Raw genomic sequence first — 11,109 nt, 5'->3', positions numbered from 1 at the left:
GCAGTTGAGGGGGTCCCTCAGCCCCCCGCCTGGGTATCAGGCACCTCCCCGGGGCTGGGAACCCGCTGAGGCCATGCTGGGATGTCAGCGCACGGGGTGGGGGGCTCAGGATCAGGCCTGGCAAGGGGGGGGCAGGGTCAGACGCAGCCCTGGCAGGGCCATGGGACAGCCTGGGGCTCCCGGGCCAGGAATGGGGGTAGCCACAGGTGGAGTGGCCAGGGATGGCGAGGGCTGTCAGTGTCCCTCTGCGCTGGCACACGGGTCTCTGCTCCATCGGTGTTCGTCTCTGCTCTTCCCATCTCTCTTGGCTCAGCTGATGGCTCCTGGCCATGACGTTTGCACATTGTTCATATAAAATGAATGGGAAGGATGGCCTGTACCTTATTCATGCCTTATTTTCGTGCTGCTTTCTTCCTTTTCACTTGCAATCAGTGCTGTATTGTTCTTCACATTTTTTTTCCTCTTTGCGCTGGACACTTCTCTAATTTTTGGGTGTGGGAGGAAAGTGATAACTATAAAGTTTTGATTCAACAGTTTTCCACTTCTGAGATTTTTTTTTCACCGACTTCAATTTGTTGCATCAAACGTGAAAACGCAGAGATGAAACAGTGTAGTGCTGTTTTGCTTTTCTGTAGTTCCTTCTTAGGAAGAGCTTTTTTGCTGGCAGCGTGGGGTGGGGAGGAGCAGTTATTTGAAGTCAGCATTTGGCGATGGCATTCAGCACACAGACCTCCTGAGGCTGGGGAGCACTTGTATCCATGAGGAACCCCTAGGACCAGGGCAGCGTGCCTCCCTGAGCTAGGTGCAGAGCCCTGCTCCCGCCGTGTGTTGCAGGTCGGCGGCATGTTTGACACGGTGCAGAGGAGCACCCAGTGGACCACGGACTGGGCACTTCTACTCCTCCAGATAATCACCTCGGGAACAGTTGATATGCAGAGCAACAGGTACGTCTGCGCTGTCTAAACACGCTCATTCATTTTCAGTTCAGATTGCGGGTGTGCCGTTGTTACGTTTTTCCTGCTGTTACCCCCTTTCCGTGCTCAGTGCTGGGCTCGGGGAGCCCCTCTGTAGCTGGAGCCGCTATTTACGCCCTTCCCTAACGAGCGTGTGCCTGAGCATTTTCCTAAGGCAAAGCCCAGAATGCCTCGTGAGCCTCCCTTAGCAGCTTGTGCCGCCTGTAGCTCGGGGCTGGGGTCTGTGATAAGATTTGTGTGTGCATACACGGGGCTGTGGCATGCAAGCTGAGGGGGGGTGTGCAGAGCCCTGAAAACCCAGCTTGGCTGGCCTTCGCTGTCAGCATCTGTCCCTGGACCTCTCGGCACCGGCAGTTTGTCAGGGTAATCCTTGTCTTTGCTCTCAGCGAGCTGTTCACCACCGTGCTGGATATGCTGGGCGTCCTCATCAACGGGACGCTCGCCTCGGACCTGTCGAACGCTTCCCAAGGAGGGCCCGAGGAAAACAAAAGGGCTTACATGAATTTAGTGAAAAAATTAAAAGTAAGTGTGAGGTCTTGTCGTTTCCAGCATTTCTTTTGAGTTGCATTCTGTGGTCATCTTTTAATCCTGCCATTTATTCTCTAGAAAGGTTCTTGGAAAAAGAGGAGAGACTGAAACAGCACTAGTGGTAACATGGAGAAAAAAGAAGGAAATAAAAATACAGGAATGTGGGGGTGGGAAGACAAACTTATAGTATTTGCTTCATATTAACTTAAAATTAGGGACCCTGCAAGACACTTGAGTACTTTTATTAATGTTTGAGACTCTAAATTTGCATTACGTGTTTTCTACATTCTGTGTAAACAAGAGATTAAAAGGTAACTTACATTCTTTAAAAAAAAACCCAAAAAAAACCCCAAAACCCTTGCAAAGCCACTTGTTTAAATTTAGTAAAAGTACAAGGAAATGATTCATCCAGAAAGTGGACATTTTGTAATAGTGAAAGCAGTGTAATGCTTCTCTTCTTTTCTTCCCCCTGTTCTGTTTGATTGATCGATGGATTTGTTCTCTAGAAAGAGCTGGGAGACAAGCGCTCGGAAAGCATCGACAAGGTTCGACAGCTGCTCCCTTTGCCCAAGCAGACGTGTGATATTATCACCTGCGAGCCCATGGGATCCTTGATCGACACCAAGGGGAACAAAATCGCAGGGTTTGACTCCATTGATAAGAAGCAGGCAAGAGCAAATGTTTGCTTTCATCTCAGTTTTTCCGTGATTTTTGAAGCGCAAGAAATTCGAGCAAATGGGTACAGCTTGTACAGTGCACGTGTTTATGTGTGGTGTCGTAAAAGCACCGTACTTGGGCTGTGCTGCAGCTTTCTGGAGCGCTCGGGCACCACTAGAGCCCCAGCCCCGGCAGCGTGGTCTCTTTGGAGCAGGCAGGCGTTCTGCGAGCAGCGATGCCGCAGTGAGGAACGCCGGGCTTGGCGAATGTCACCTGCGAAAGCAGTTGCACTTGACACGTTGCCTGCTCCAGCGTTCACCTTTCTTAGAATACTGACCTCACTTTTCTTCTGAAACAGGGTCTTCAGGTTTCAACCAAACAAAAGGTGTCCCCTTGGGATTTATTTGAAGGTCACAAAAATCCTGCTCCTCTCTCCTGGGCATGGTTCGGTACAGTCCGTGTCGACAGGAAAGTGATCAGATACGAGGAGCAGCAGCACCTCCTCCTCTACCACACGCACACCAAACCCAAGCCGCGGAGCTACTACCTCGAGCCCTTGCCCCTTCCTCCAGAGGAGGAGGAGGAAGAGCCCACCACACCTGTGTCTCAGGAACCAGAAAGGAAGCCAGGAGAGCTCTCAGATCAGGGAAAACATGCCACGGATGATGAGAAGAAGACAAAGGGCAGGAAGCGAAAGTCCAAGTCAAGCTCAAGGGCTGATGTAAGTAGTTGTTTGCCCCACACAAAACCTGAAATATCTCATTGAAGCGTCTGGTGCTGCACGGGGCGTGGGTTTTGGGGCGTGGGGTCCTGAGCTGAAGCATCACTTGGAGCAAGGGTTTGACAGACCCATGCCTGGCACCACCCCAGTCATAAAGTACGTTTCCAGGAGCAGCGTTCGGTGCCATGTGTCCCCATCGCGCTGCTGCCCGTGCGGTGTGACGTGCTGTAGGTGTGACAGGATTCTGCCAGCAGCCAGCGGCGTTGGCGGTGGGTTGCATTTTAAGGAGCTGTACTTTTAAAGAGAATTTTCTGACCTTTGTGCTGTTTCAGTTCTTCTGTTATTTACAGCCTGGTACAGTGAGCTGTCCGTGTGCTGTTCCGAATTACAGCCTGCAGAGAAGGCTTGCTGATAAGGGGAGATGGATGGTGTGTGTCTGAAGCTGTTAATTACCTGTGGGCAGCCCGAGACTGCATCTCTTCACATCCCTGCGAGCGACAATGGGCGCTGTCTCTGCCCCTTAATAATTTAGTAGGAAAATTGTCATTATTGATGAGTTAGTAAGGTAGGAATGTCAGTAACGTTCGCTTTTGCTGTCTGTTTGAAGGAATATCCACAGAACAACCTGTACAGAGTGCCTCCCGCCTACTCGCCCCTCTCCTCCCAGCTGATGCCCCATCCCCAGGCTGCACTGTGGGGCTACGGCGTCGTGGGGCAACCGCAGCAGCCCGGCTTCTTCCTGCAGAGCCAGCCCCTCGCGCCAGGTACGCGCCAGCTCGGGACGCACGGCGCGGGGCTTTGCTGTCGTGGGTAGGACGAGAGCTGACTTCTTACAACCGCGTTTTGTTTCTCCCTCTCTCCGAAGCAGGTCTGCCCATGCCATTTATTTTATTTTTTAGTTTTTTTGGAAGGGGTTTCTGTTATCAGTTAGGGGTCTGTCTCTATCAAGCTATTAAACTTTGTGGTAGATGAGCAAAAGTTACCTACTGTGGTGGTGGTATTAGAAAGCTGGCAGAGGGTCAAGGAGTGAAATAAGAGAGGAACAAGTGACCTTTGGGTTATTTCTTCTTTAATTTATACCAAGAACTGTGGTGGCTAATTTAACGTCTGCTAGATGGAATGAATCAATCCGTGGGCTCGCATTTTTTCAGCATTTGTGATATGTGCTTAATTTTTTGTAGGATTGTTTTGTTTCTCCCCCTTAGTGTGTACCCAGTCCAACACGGGTATTTTCCTTGCTCTGGGGGGCAGCAGTTTATGGTGTTTTGGAAACACCGTTGAGTCCTTCTCTGGTATTATGCGGGAGAAGTTTAGGAGTTTGGTTCCAGTTACAAATGTTTAAATATTTTTTTTCTGAAGCTCCAAATACAACTAGGTCTGTATTTTAAGTGTGTAAAAGTCTTCAGAATATACCAGACAGTGGCTAAAAAGTTCAAGATTTTAAAAGCAAATGTGTAAGATTACCTTCCTAAGTCTGGCATACAGATACGTGATTTTTATCAAACAGCACAGAGTGCATAAATTGCTGCCAGCTCATTATAAAATTGGTTTGCCATAATGAGCTGTTCAGGTCATGGTTTTGATCTGACATGCAACTTCTGTTCATCGGTAGCAGTCAAAACGTTCTGTGTGACATAGACCATGCAGCAGCCCCTGGCCCTTTGGCTTTTCGTTCTCATTTGCAAGTTATTTAAATTTAAAAGTTATTTTGCCCGTTTCATTTTTCAGGCCAGTAATCTGGTGTAATCCAGTTCAGCATCTGCCCTTACAGGATCAGTGTGCCATCGTTATCGCAGAGCTAACCCAGCGGGGCTGGTGGGTCGGCAGCGATCGGCACCAGCAGCGCTCTGACGGACGGCCGAGGACACGTTTGTGTTTTGGGTGGTTTTCAGGTGGCTCCAGGCTGGATCCCACAGGCTCCTTTGTTCCCGCGAACACGAAGCAGGCGCTGTCGAACATGCTGCAGCGGCGCTGCGGCTCGGTGGTGCAGCCCCCCTCGCTCCACGCGATCCCGCCCCAGCAGCAGCTGCTGCAGATGAAGCTCCTGCAGCACGAGCAGCAGCAGCAGCGGCTCCTCAGGCAGCAAGCGCAGTCACGGTCCCTCCAACAGGTTTGTGCAAACCCCCAAGTCTGAAGAGCAATGTGGTGATTTTGCCTTCTGTTGGGGCTGCTTACGGAGCACAGAGCCAGCTGATATTTGCCATGGCAATAAACCCCCAAATCTTGCTTGCCCAGGGCCATCTGCTCTTACACTTGGTTGCCAAAGTCTCTTAGCCCCTTCTGTTCTTCCTGTGTTTCATAAAATCAGGTTTTGCTTCAGCTACTTGAGGACATTCCTGTTCCCCGTTGTGTCCGGGGGCTTTCACGGTGGAGCCACATGGTGCTAGGCACCGCCAGGCTCCAAGGGAGCAGCAGAGGCACAGCAGTGCTCTGCGCAGGGATGAACACAGGAAGCCCGGCAGGAGCCGTTTCCATACCCGTGTGCACGCAGACGCCCGTGTTCCCTAGCAATAGCTGGTGTTTGTTCTCCTGAGAGCTGTGCAGAGCGCAGCTGCTGTGTGCCAGAGCGCACGCGGCCGTTGTGAACCCCCTTTGAGCCTGAGCTGTCTCAGAGCGTGGCTGCAGACAGGCTGCGTGGGAAGAACAGAAAATTGGTCTCTGGATCCCAGATGATCAGCAATGTGTGTGCAGCAGGTGGTGGTAAAACCAATAGCTTTTCACCTTCAAAGTCCTTCTGTGCCCATTCTTACCCTCTCTGCAGTATATATTGCATTGCCCTTATGCTATCTTGCCTTTAGACTCTGTGATGTGCCCTCTTTGCTCAAAATAGTCAAAATTTTCAGCAAGTATCCTCGTAATTTCTCCCGTGCTGTCTCAGTGGTATGTGCAAAGCCCTCTCTAGTGCTTAAATTACTGATGGGCTACAATAGTTTTATGTGGAGCTGTTCATAATGGTGAAACCAGAGTTTCCCTGTGTGTTGTCTTCTACCTTTAAAAAAAAAAAAAAAGCCCCCAAAAGCTCTGGATGTGTGTTTTACCCTATCAGTGGCACCGTGGGTATTTGGTCCCTCACTGGTGTACCGTAGGCACGAGGAGGTATTAAGGGTTAGGTACCCTAAATGTTAGTTCCTGGGCTCTACGATGAGCCATCGCTTGTTTGATGGGAGCCCTGTGCTATTTCTCACCTTGGGCAGTATCTCACTGTTCTAGTGTAGGTCCAGCTGGCTTTCCCCAACTGTGATAGCACGCAGGCTGAAATAAGAGCCTCGGGTAAACCAATGGTGATCACTGCTCATGGCCAGGTGGGTCAAAAGGTAATAATTGGAGATCTGAAATAACACATTATTCTCACATGTAAGAAATGCTGTTGCTTAATGCTGTCCCATGGAGAGGGCAGAAGATGCTGCGTTTCCCGGGTGGTTTCAGCAGGGACAGCATCAGGGCTGCTGCAGCGTGCTGCATGGGCAGGCTGTCAGCAGGAGAATAAACTTACCATCAAAGTGTGAATCCATGCCTAGATAAGATTGATAAGGAGTCTGTGATGAATTTTTTTGTAAAAGGTGGATCAGACTTTTGCAATGCAGAAGGTGCACCGCAGTTCAGTGGGGGAGGTTCGGGTGCCCGTTCCAGTGAACATACGACACCCTGGGTGCTCAGCCGCCAGCGGGTCCGTATCCGCCGTGGTGTTGTTTCAGCAGGCAGCCGGTGTAAGGTAAACTGATGTAAAGCAGGTCAAGCCAGGCCACCTCAGCCCAGCCGTTGGTTCCCGGCTCCTTGACCACAGCGGGTGCACAGCCAGGTCCTCGCCCTGTGCGGGCAGTGCTGCAGGCGGGCGCCTTGTCCTCTCTCTGCCTGACTGGGTGTTGGGAAGATGCCTTCAGCCTGATAATGTGAACACTTCCACTGTAATGAAACGAATGACCGCTTCCCCAGGCGTCTGTGTGCTTTCCTTCTGCTGGCACCAGGGAACCCCCCGAGGTACCAGTGTCACCGGGGCTCTGGGGGCTGCCCGGTGGGACACCTCCCTGCTCCAGTTCCGAAACATGTCCTGGGGAACCTGGGGGTGGTCCTGCCTGCGGTCCTGGGTTTGGAGCAGGAAACGCTCTGGCAGTGTACGAGCCTGAAGGCAGTATTTGAAGATTCAGGAACAAGATGATCTGTAAGCATCGCTACTACGGGGTGTGTGTTGTGAGGCAGAGCTTACACGGGGACGGTTTCTTCTTTGGTTTTTATGTTTCTGCAGCTGCAGAATGGAATTACCATCCCAGCTTGAAACCCCTGGCACTGGTGTGAACAGGTGTGTAAAATCAGCGCAGAAGGGCTCTGCTCTGCAGTGCTGTGCCATGAGTGCTGTGCTCCCGAGAGCAAATAGCCACGGTGCCAGGTCTTTAAGACCTGTGACTTGTTAGAAAAATTTTCAGTATTATATGTAGAATGGATGGCTCCTGGGGATGGTAAGGGGTCCTTTCCAGGTTTGGAGTTTCTGCTCATAAATTTTATAAAAGTATTGAGGTTCATTAGCATAAAAACCACCTAAAAGGACCTTGTTAGCATCCCTGAACACCAGTGTCTCCGAGTGCACACAGGTGAGCTCGGTGAGGGTGCTGTGCTGCTCCTCTAACAAGCTGAACCTAGTGGTGTATACTCTTGGTATTGTTTGCTACTTTCTCGCCTGTCCTTTCCCTTTAGGATGTCTGTAGCACCGCTGCATCCCTTCAGGATGGCTTTGACAACATGATGGTAACCACCCTGAGACGTTTCTTCTCTTCATTTTTTTCTTTCGCACAAACATGCATTCCGTTCAGCACCCAGGCTGCGCACTGCTGCTGATGAGGGTGATGCGCTTTGGCACGCCTCGCGCCTCGGTCGCTGCATGTGGGAGGGCTGTGAATGCACCTGCACGCACAGAACATCTTTTTCTCACAAGTATTTCCAATAACGGCATCACTAATTAATTTTTTTCCTCTTCTGTTGTGTTTCTTGCTGTGAAAGGTCAGAGTAGCTGCAGGATGTGTCGGATGCCGTGTCCCTCTAGGCAGGGCTGGCGTGTTGCCATTCGGGTCCTTCTGGGCAACACCAGTGACATCTGTGCCTGCGGCCGGAGGCTTCATCCCTCGTATCTGTGTGGGAAAGCTTTCCAGATGTTAGGAAGCAGAGAAGCGGGTTCAGAGCTTGCAGGACTTTCTTCCTGTCTGAGGGAACTGCAGTGTCATTGAAAGCACCAGCTGGAAGGACACAGCAGAACGTGTTTTTAGAAAGGCTTTGCTGCTCACCCGTTGTCGGTGCCGTCACGCCTGTGCTGCAGGGAGCGTGCCAGAGCAGGGTGTGGAGCACCAGGGCTGCAGGTACTGGGGCACAGCTGGACATGCAGCAAGTACGCAGCCAGGTCTCAAATCCATCATTTTATCTCCAGAAGGGTCGGTGTGTCACTGCCTGCTTTCAAAGGCAGGTTTGGTCAGATTGGGGTCACATCAGCTCTGGTACCGCGGCTGCTGCGATCACCTTTGCAGTCCCAGCACCGCTGAGAAAATAAAATTCCTTCCAAGTACACTATGGTCACATAGCTTCCCAGGACAAAGCAGTAAGTTTGGCTTCAGTTTGAGGTGTGTCTGGAGCAGAGAGCTGTCACTGTGGCACGCAGGAGAGCGCCGGAGCCCCGCACCGCGGAGTGGCTTCCCCGGCACCGCCGCGGCTGGTGGTACTGCGGGGAGTGGTCCCAGCACCGGCTCCTCTAGAAACCAGCCGTGGTTTCACCAGATTGCATCTTCAGGAGAACTCAGGTCACATCTTTGTCTGTCTTGTGGTTGGCACCCTACAAAAAAAATTCAGAATCCGTTTGCTTGGAGAAACTATTATTGGTTTTTTTTCTTCTTTTGTCTCTGTTTAAAAAAAGAAAAAATCTTAAGTACTCGAGTACCTTTCTCCTGTGCCAGGTGATGCCCAGCTGGCGCTGGTTTACGTGCATCCCGCCTGCAAGGCGTGTGTTCTGTTCAGCGTTCAGTGTCCCACCTGCCGGGGGTTGTTCTGAGAGCTCCTCAGCTGCTTCTGCAGATGTTTTCCAGATCAATGTCATTCACCCTGAGCTTTGTCAGGACAGATAGATGTTACTCTGTTCACACTTCCTTTGCCCCCTAATCTGTTTTTCAGAATTTTCCATGAAAAACTGGCTTGTTTTTAAAACAAGCCCTCAGTGTAGCTCGTTGTGTTGGAGCTCCCTGCTGCCTTGCTGCACCGTAGCCCTGGTCCCAGAGGCTGGTGCAAGCCTGACTAGGTCTGTCCTTTTTTTTTTTTTTCTTCCTTAAAAAGAAAGGAAGGTATGAAAAATTAGCGTGTGACAACCCTGTGGTAGCTTTGCCCCTGGCTTTGCATCTCGCCCCTGACCTCTGCTGTCTGTTCTCCAGCCGGAGCACAGGAGTTCATCCACCCGGGCACGGCGGGTCCCGTCTCCTGGGGCCGGACAGGCTGAGGCTGGGACCCTCTCTGAGCCGTTTCGCTTCCCGGGGCCATTCCCCGTCACAGCAGGCAGCTCGGTTTGTTTCCCTGCTCCGTCCATGAGGATGCACGTGTTTTTAAACACAATCCAGGAAAGCGGCTGAACTCCCGGACTGCGGGTTGTGCTGCAGACGGGATAACATTGGGTGCGGTTACCGCTGGAGGGACGGGAGCGGATAACGGAGGAGCGTGCCGATGGGGCTGCGGTATTTCATCCCGCGTGAGATTGTCTTCCCCACCTGCTAGCCCTGACTGTAACGCGGCTGCTTGCAGCGTGTTATCAGAGTCACTTTTAGCCTTAAATTATCAAACATCTCTGCGAGGATATCCTCAGTGAAACGGCAAAGGTTTGTTGGAGGACTTGGATTTTTTGTTGGTTTTTGTGGTGAATGGGGCAGCTTCAGGGCAGGAGGATCACTGCTTCCAGCTCACGTCTGCCACTGAGCTTTTTGGAGTAGAATGCTCTTCAAAATGATGAGGTGCCGCTGCGCAGCATCGCGGCCGCACAGAAAACACACAGACTTGATTGTGTCCTGGGCAAATTCCCTTCACCAGTTTTTTGCAATCTTGGTTCTGAAATTAAGTCTAACTTTCCCCCCCCGCCCCTTTTCTGGTGCTTCAAAACATACTAATGCAATTCTATCTGAAATCTTTAGATGATTTGCCATAAATTGGACATCGATATTGAGGCAGTTGGAAACCAACAGCCCCGGTTGTCTGCGGGTGTGTTTCCAGGCTGTGCTGGGTGGGCGCTGGCAATGCTTGTGTTACCCATTTATCATACTGGGGGTTTGTACGTCTTCATAAAATCTGCTAATCAGCATTTTGCCTGCTTCATCGGGGGGAAAGCTAGTAATCGGGTAGCCTGGGAAAGAGGTGGGCAGTGTATTCACACTAGAGACCACCAGTCACTCTAAGCTCCTGTATAGTTTAACACACTCTCTTCAAGACAGCGAGAATATTTTTCTCCTGATCCTTTGCAAAGCCCCATTTCAAGGCTGTCTGCAAGACCCCTGATCAGTGAATGGCTCTTTCCTCACTGCTGCGGTGTTCTCCCGGTGTCAGGATCCGGCAGCAGTCAGTTCTTCCATCTCCCCGTGAGCAGCCGCGGTTCAGGGTTTGGCCCCGAGCAGCGGTGCTGTCCGGGAGGAGATGGTCGAGTCTCTCCAGGGCTCTGCAGCACGCAGCCTGCTGGGGTTTGGTCGGGGGGTGGAGGCTGTGTCCGATGGGTGATGTCTCTTCCAGGGTCAGCCGATGGACCAAGCTGCTATTTTCGCTCCACAAGTCCGAACCCCGTCTCAGCTCCCGCAGTACCCGGGGTTACAGCCAGCACAGGTACTGCGCTCCTCCCACGGAGCATCTGCATAAAAATGCTTTTGATCAGAGCTCTGCTACCTCCCAGCCTGCTTCTCTGTGCCGGGGACTGGCCCCGGGAATGCTCCCCATGCGATGCCCAGGCCTCCTGCGCAGATGCTCGCGGTGTCCCCATGCTGCAGTTCATAAATGTTTTTAACGTCGTCACCTCCCAGTTTTTCCCAATGCTGTTGCTGGTACAGGCAAACGCACTTCAGCGTTACGCCTGAAATTTGGCCGATACCAGTGACTCTTTAAAACTCTTTGGCTCTTCGATAAAGCCACCTCTCTCTCGTATAGCTGAGCTGATGTCCGTGTGGGCTCAGCGAGGTGACTGTCTGTCCGTGTCCCCGCAGAGCGTGCCCCACGGCTACACGATGTACG

General features: G+C 51.6%; 1 protein-coding gene across 1 annotated transcript; it reads left to right on the top strand.

Moving 5' to 3' along the window:
* Positions 1-834: 834 nt before the first annotated feature.
* On the top strand, positions 835-4,990 carry LOC104470925 (mediator of RNA polymerase II transcription subunit 12-like protein; the record flags this gene model as incomplete). The annotated part of the gene is made up of 6 exons (XM_010086047.1): positions 835-944; positions 1,361-1,496; positions 2,009-2,170; positions 2,518-2,880; positions 3,488-3,644; positions 4,773-4,990. Coding segments are annotated over 6 exons (1,146 nt in total), but the record flags the coding sequence as incomplete, so codon positions are not given.
* Between the last annotated feature and the right edge of the window lie 6,119 nt (positions 4,991-11,109).

Source organism: Pterocles gutturalis, unplaced genomic scaffold, assembly GCF_000699245.1.
Source record: "Pterocles gutturalis isolate BGI_N339 unplaced genomic scaffold, ASM69924v1 scaffold44160, whole genome shotgun sequence".
NCBI lineage: Eukaryota > Metazoa > Chordata > Aves > Pterocliformes > Pteroclidae > Pterocles > Pterocles gutturalis.
The sequence above is the reverse complement of the archived record's forward strand: the minus strand, read 5'-3'. Positions and strand labels throughout refer to the sequence as shown.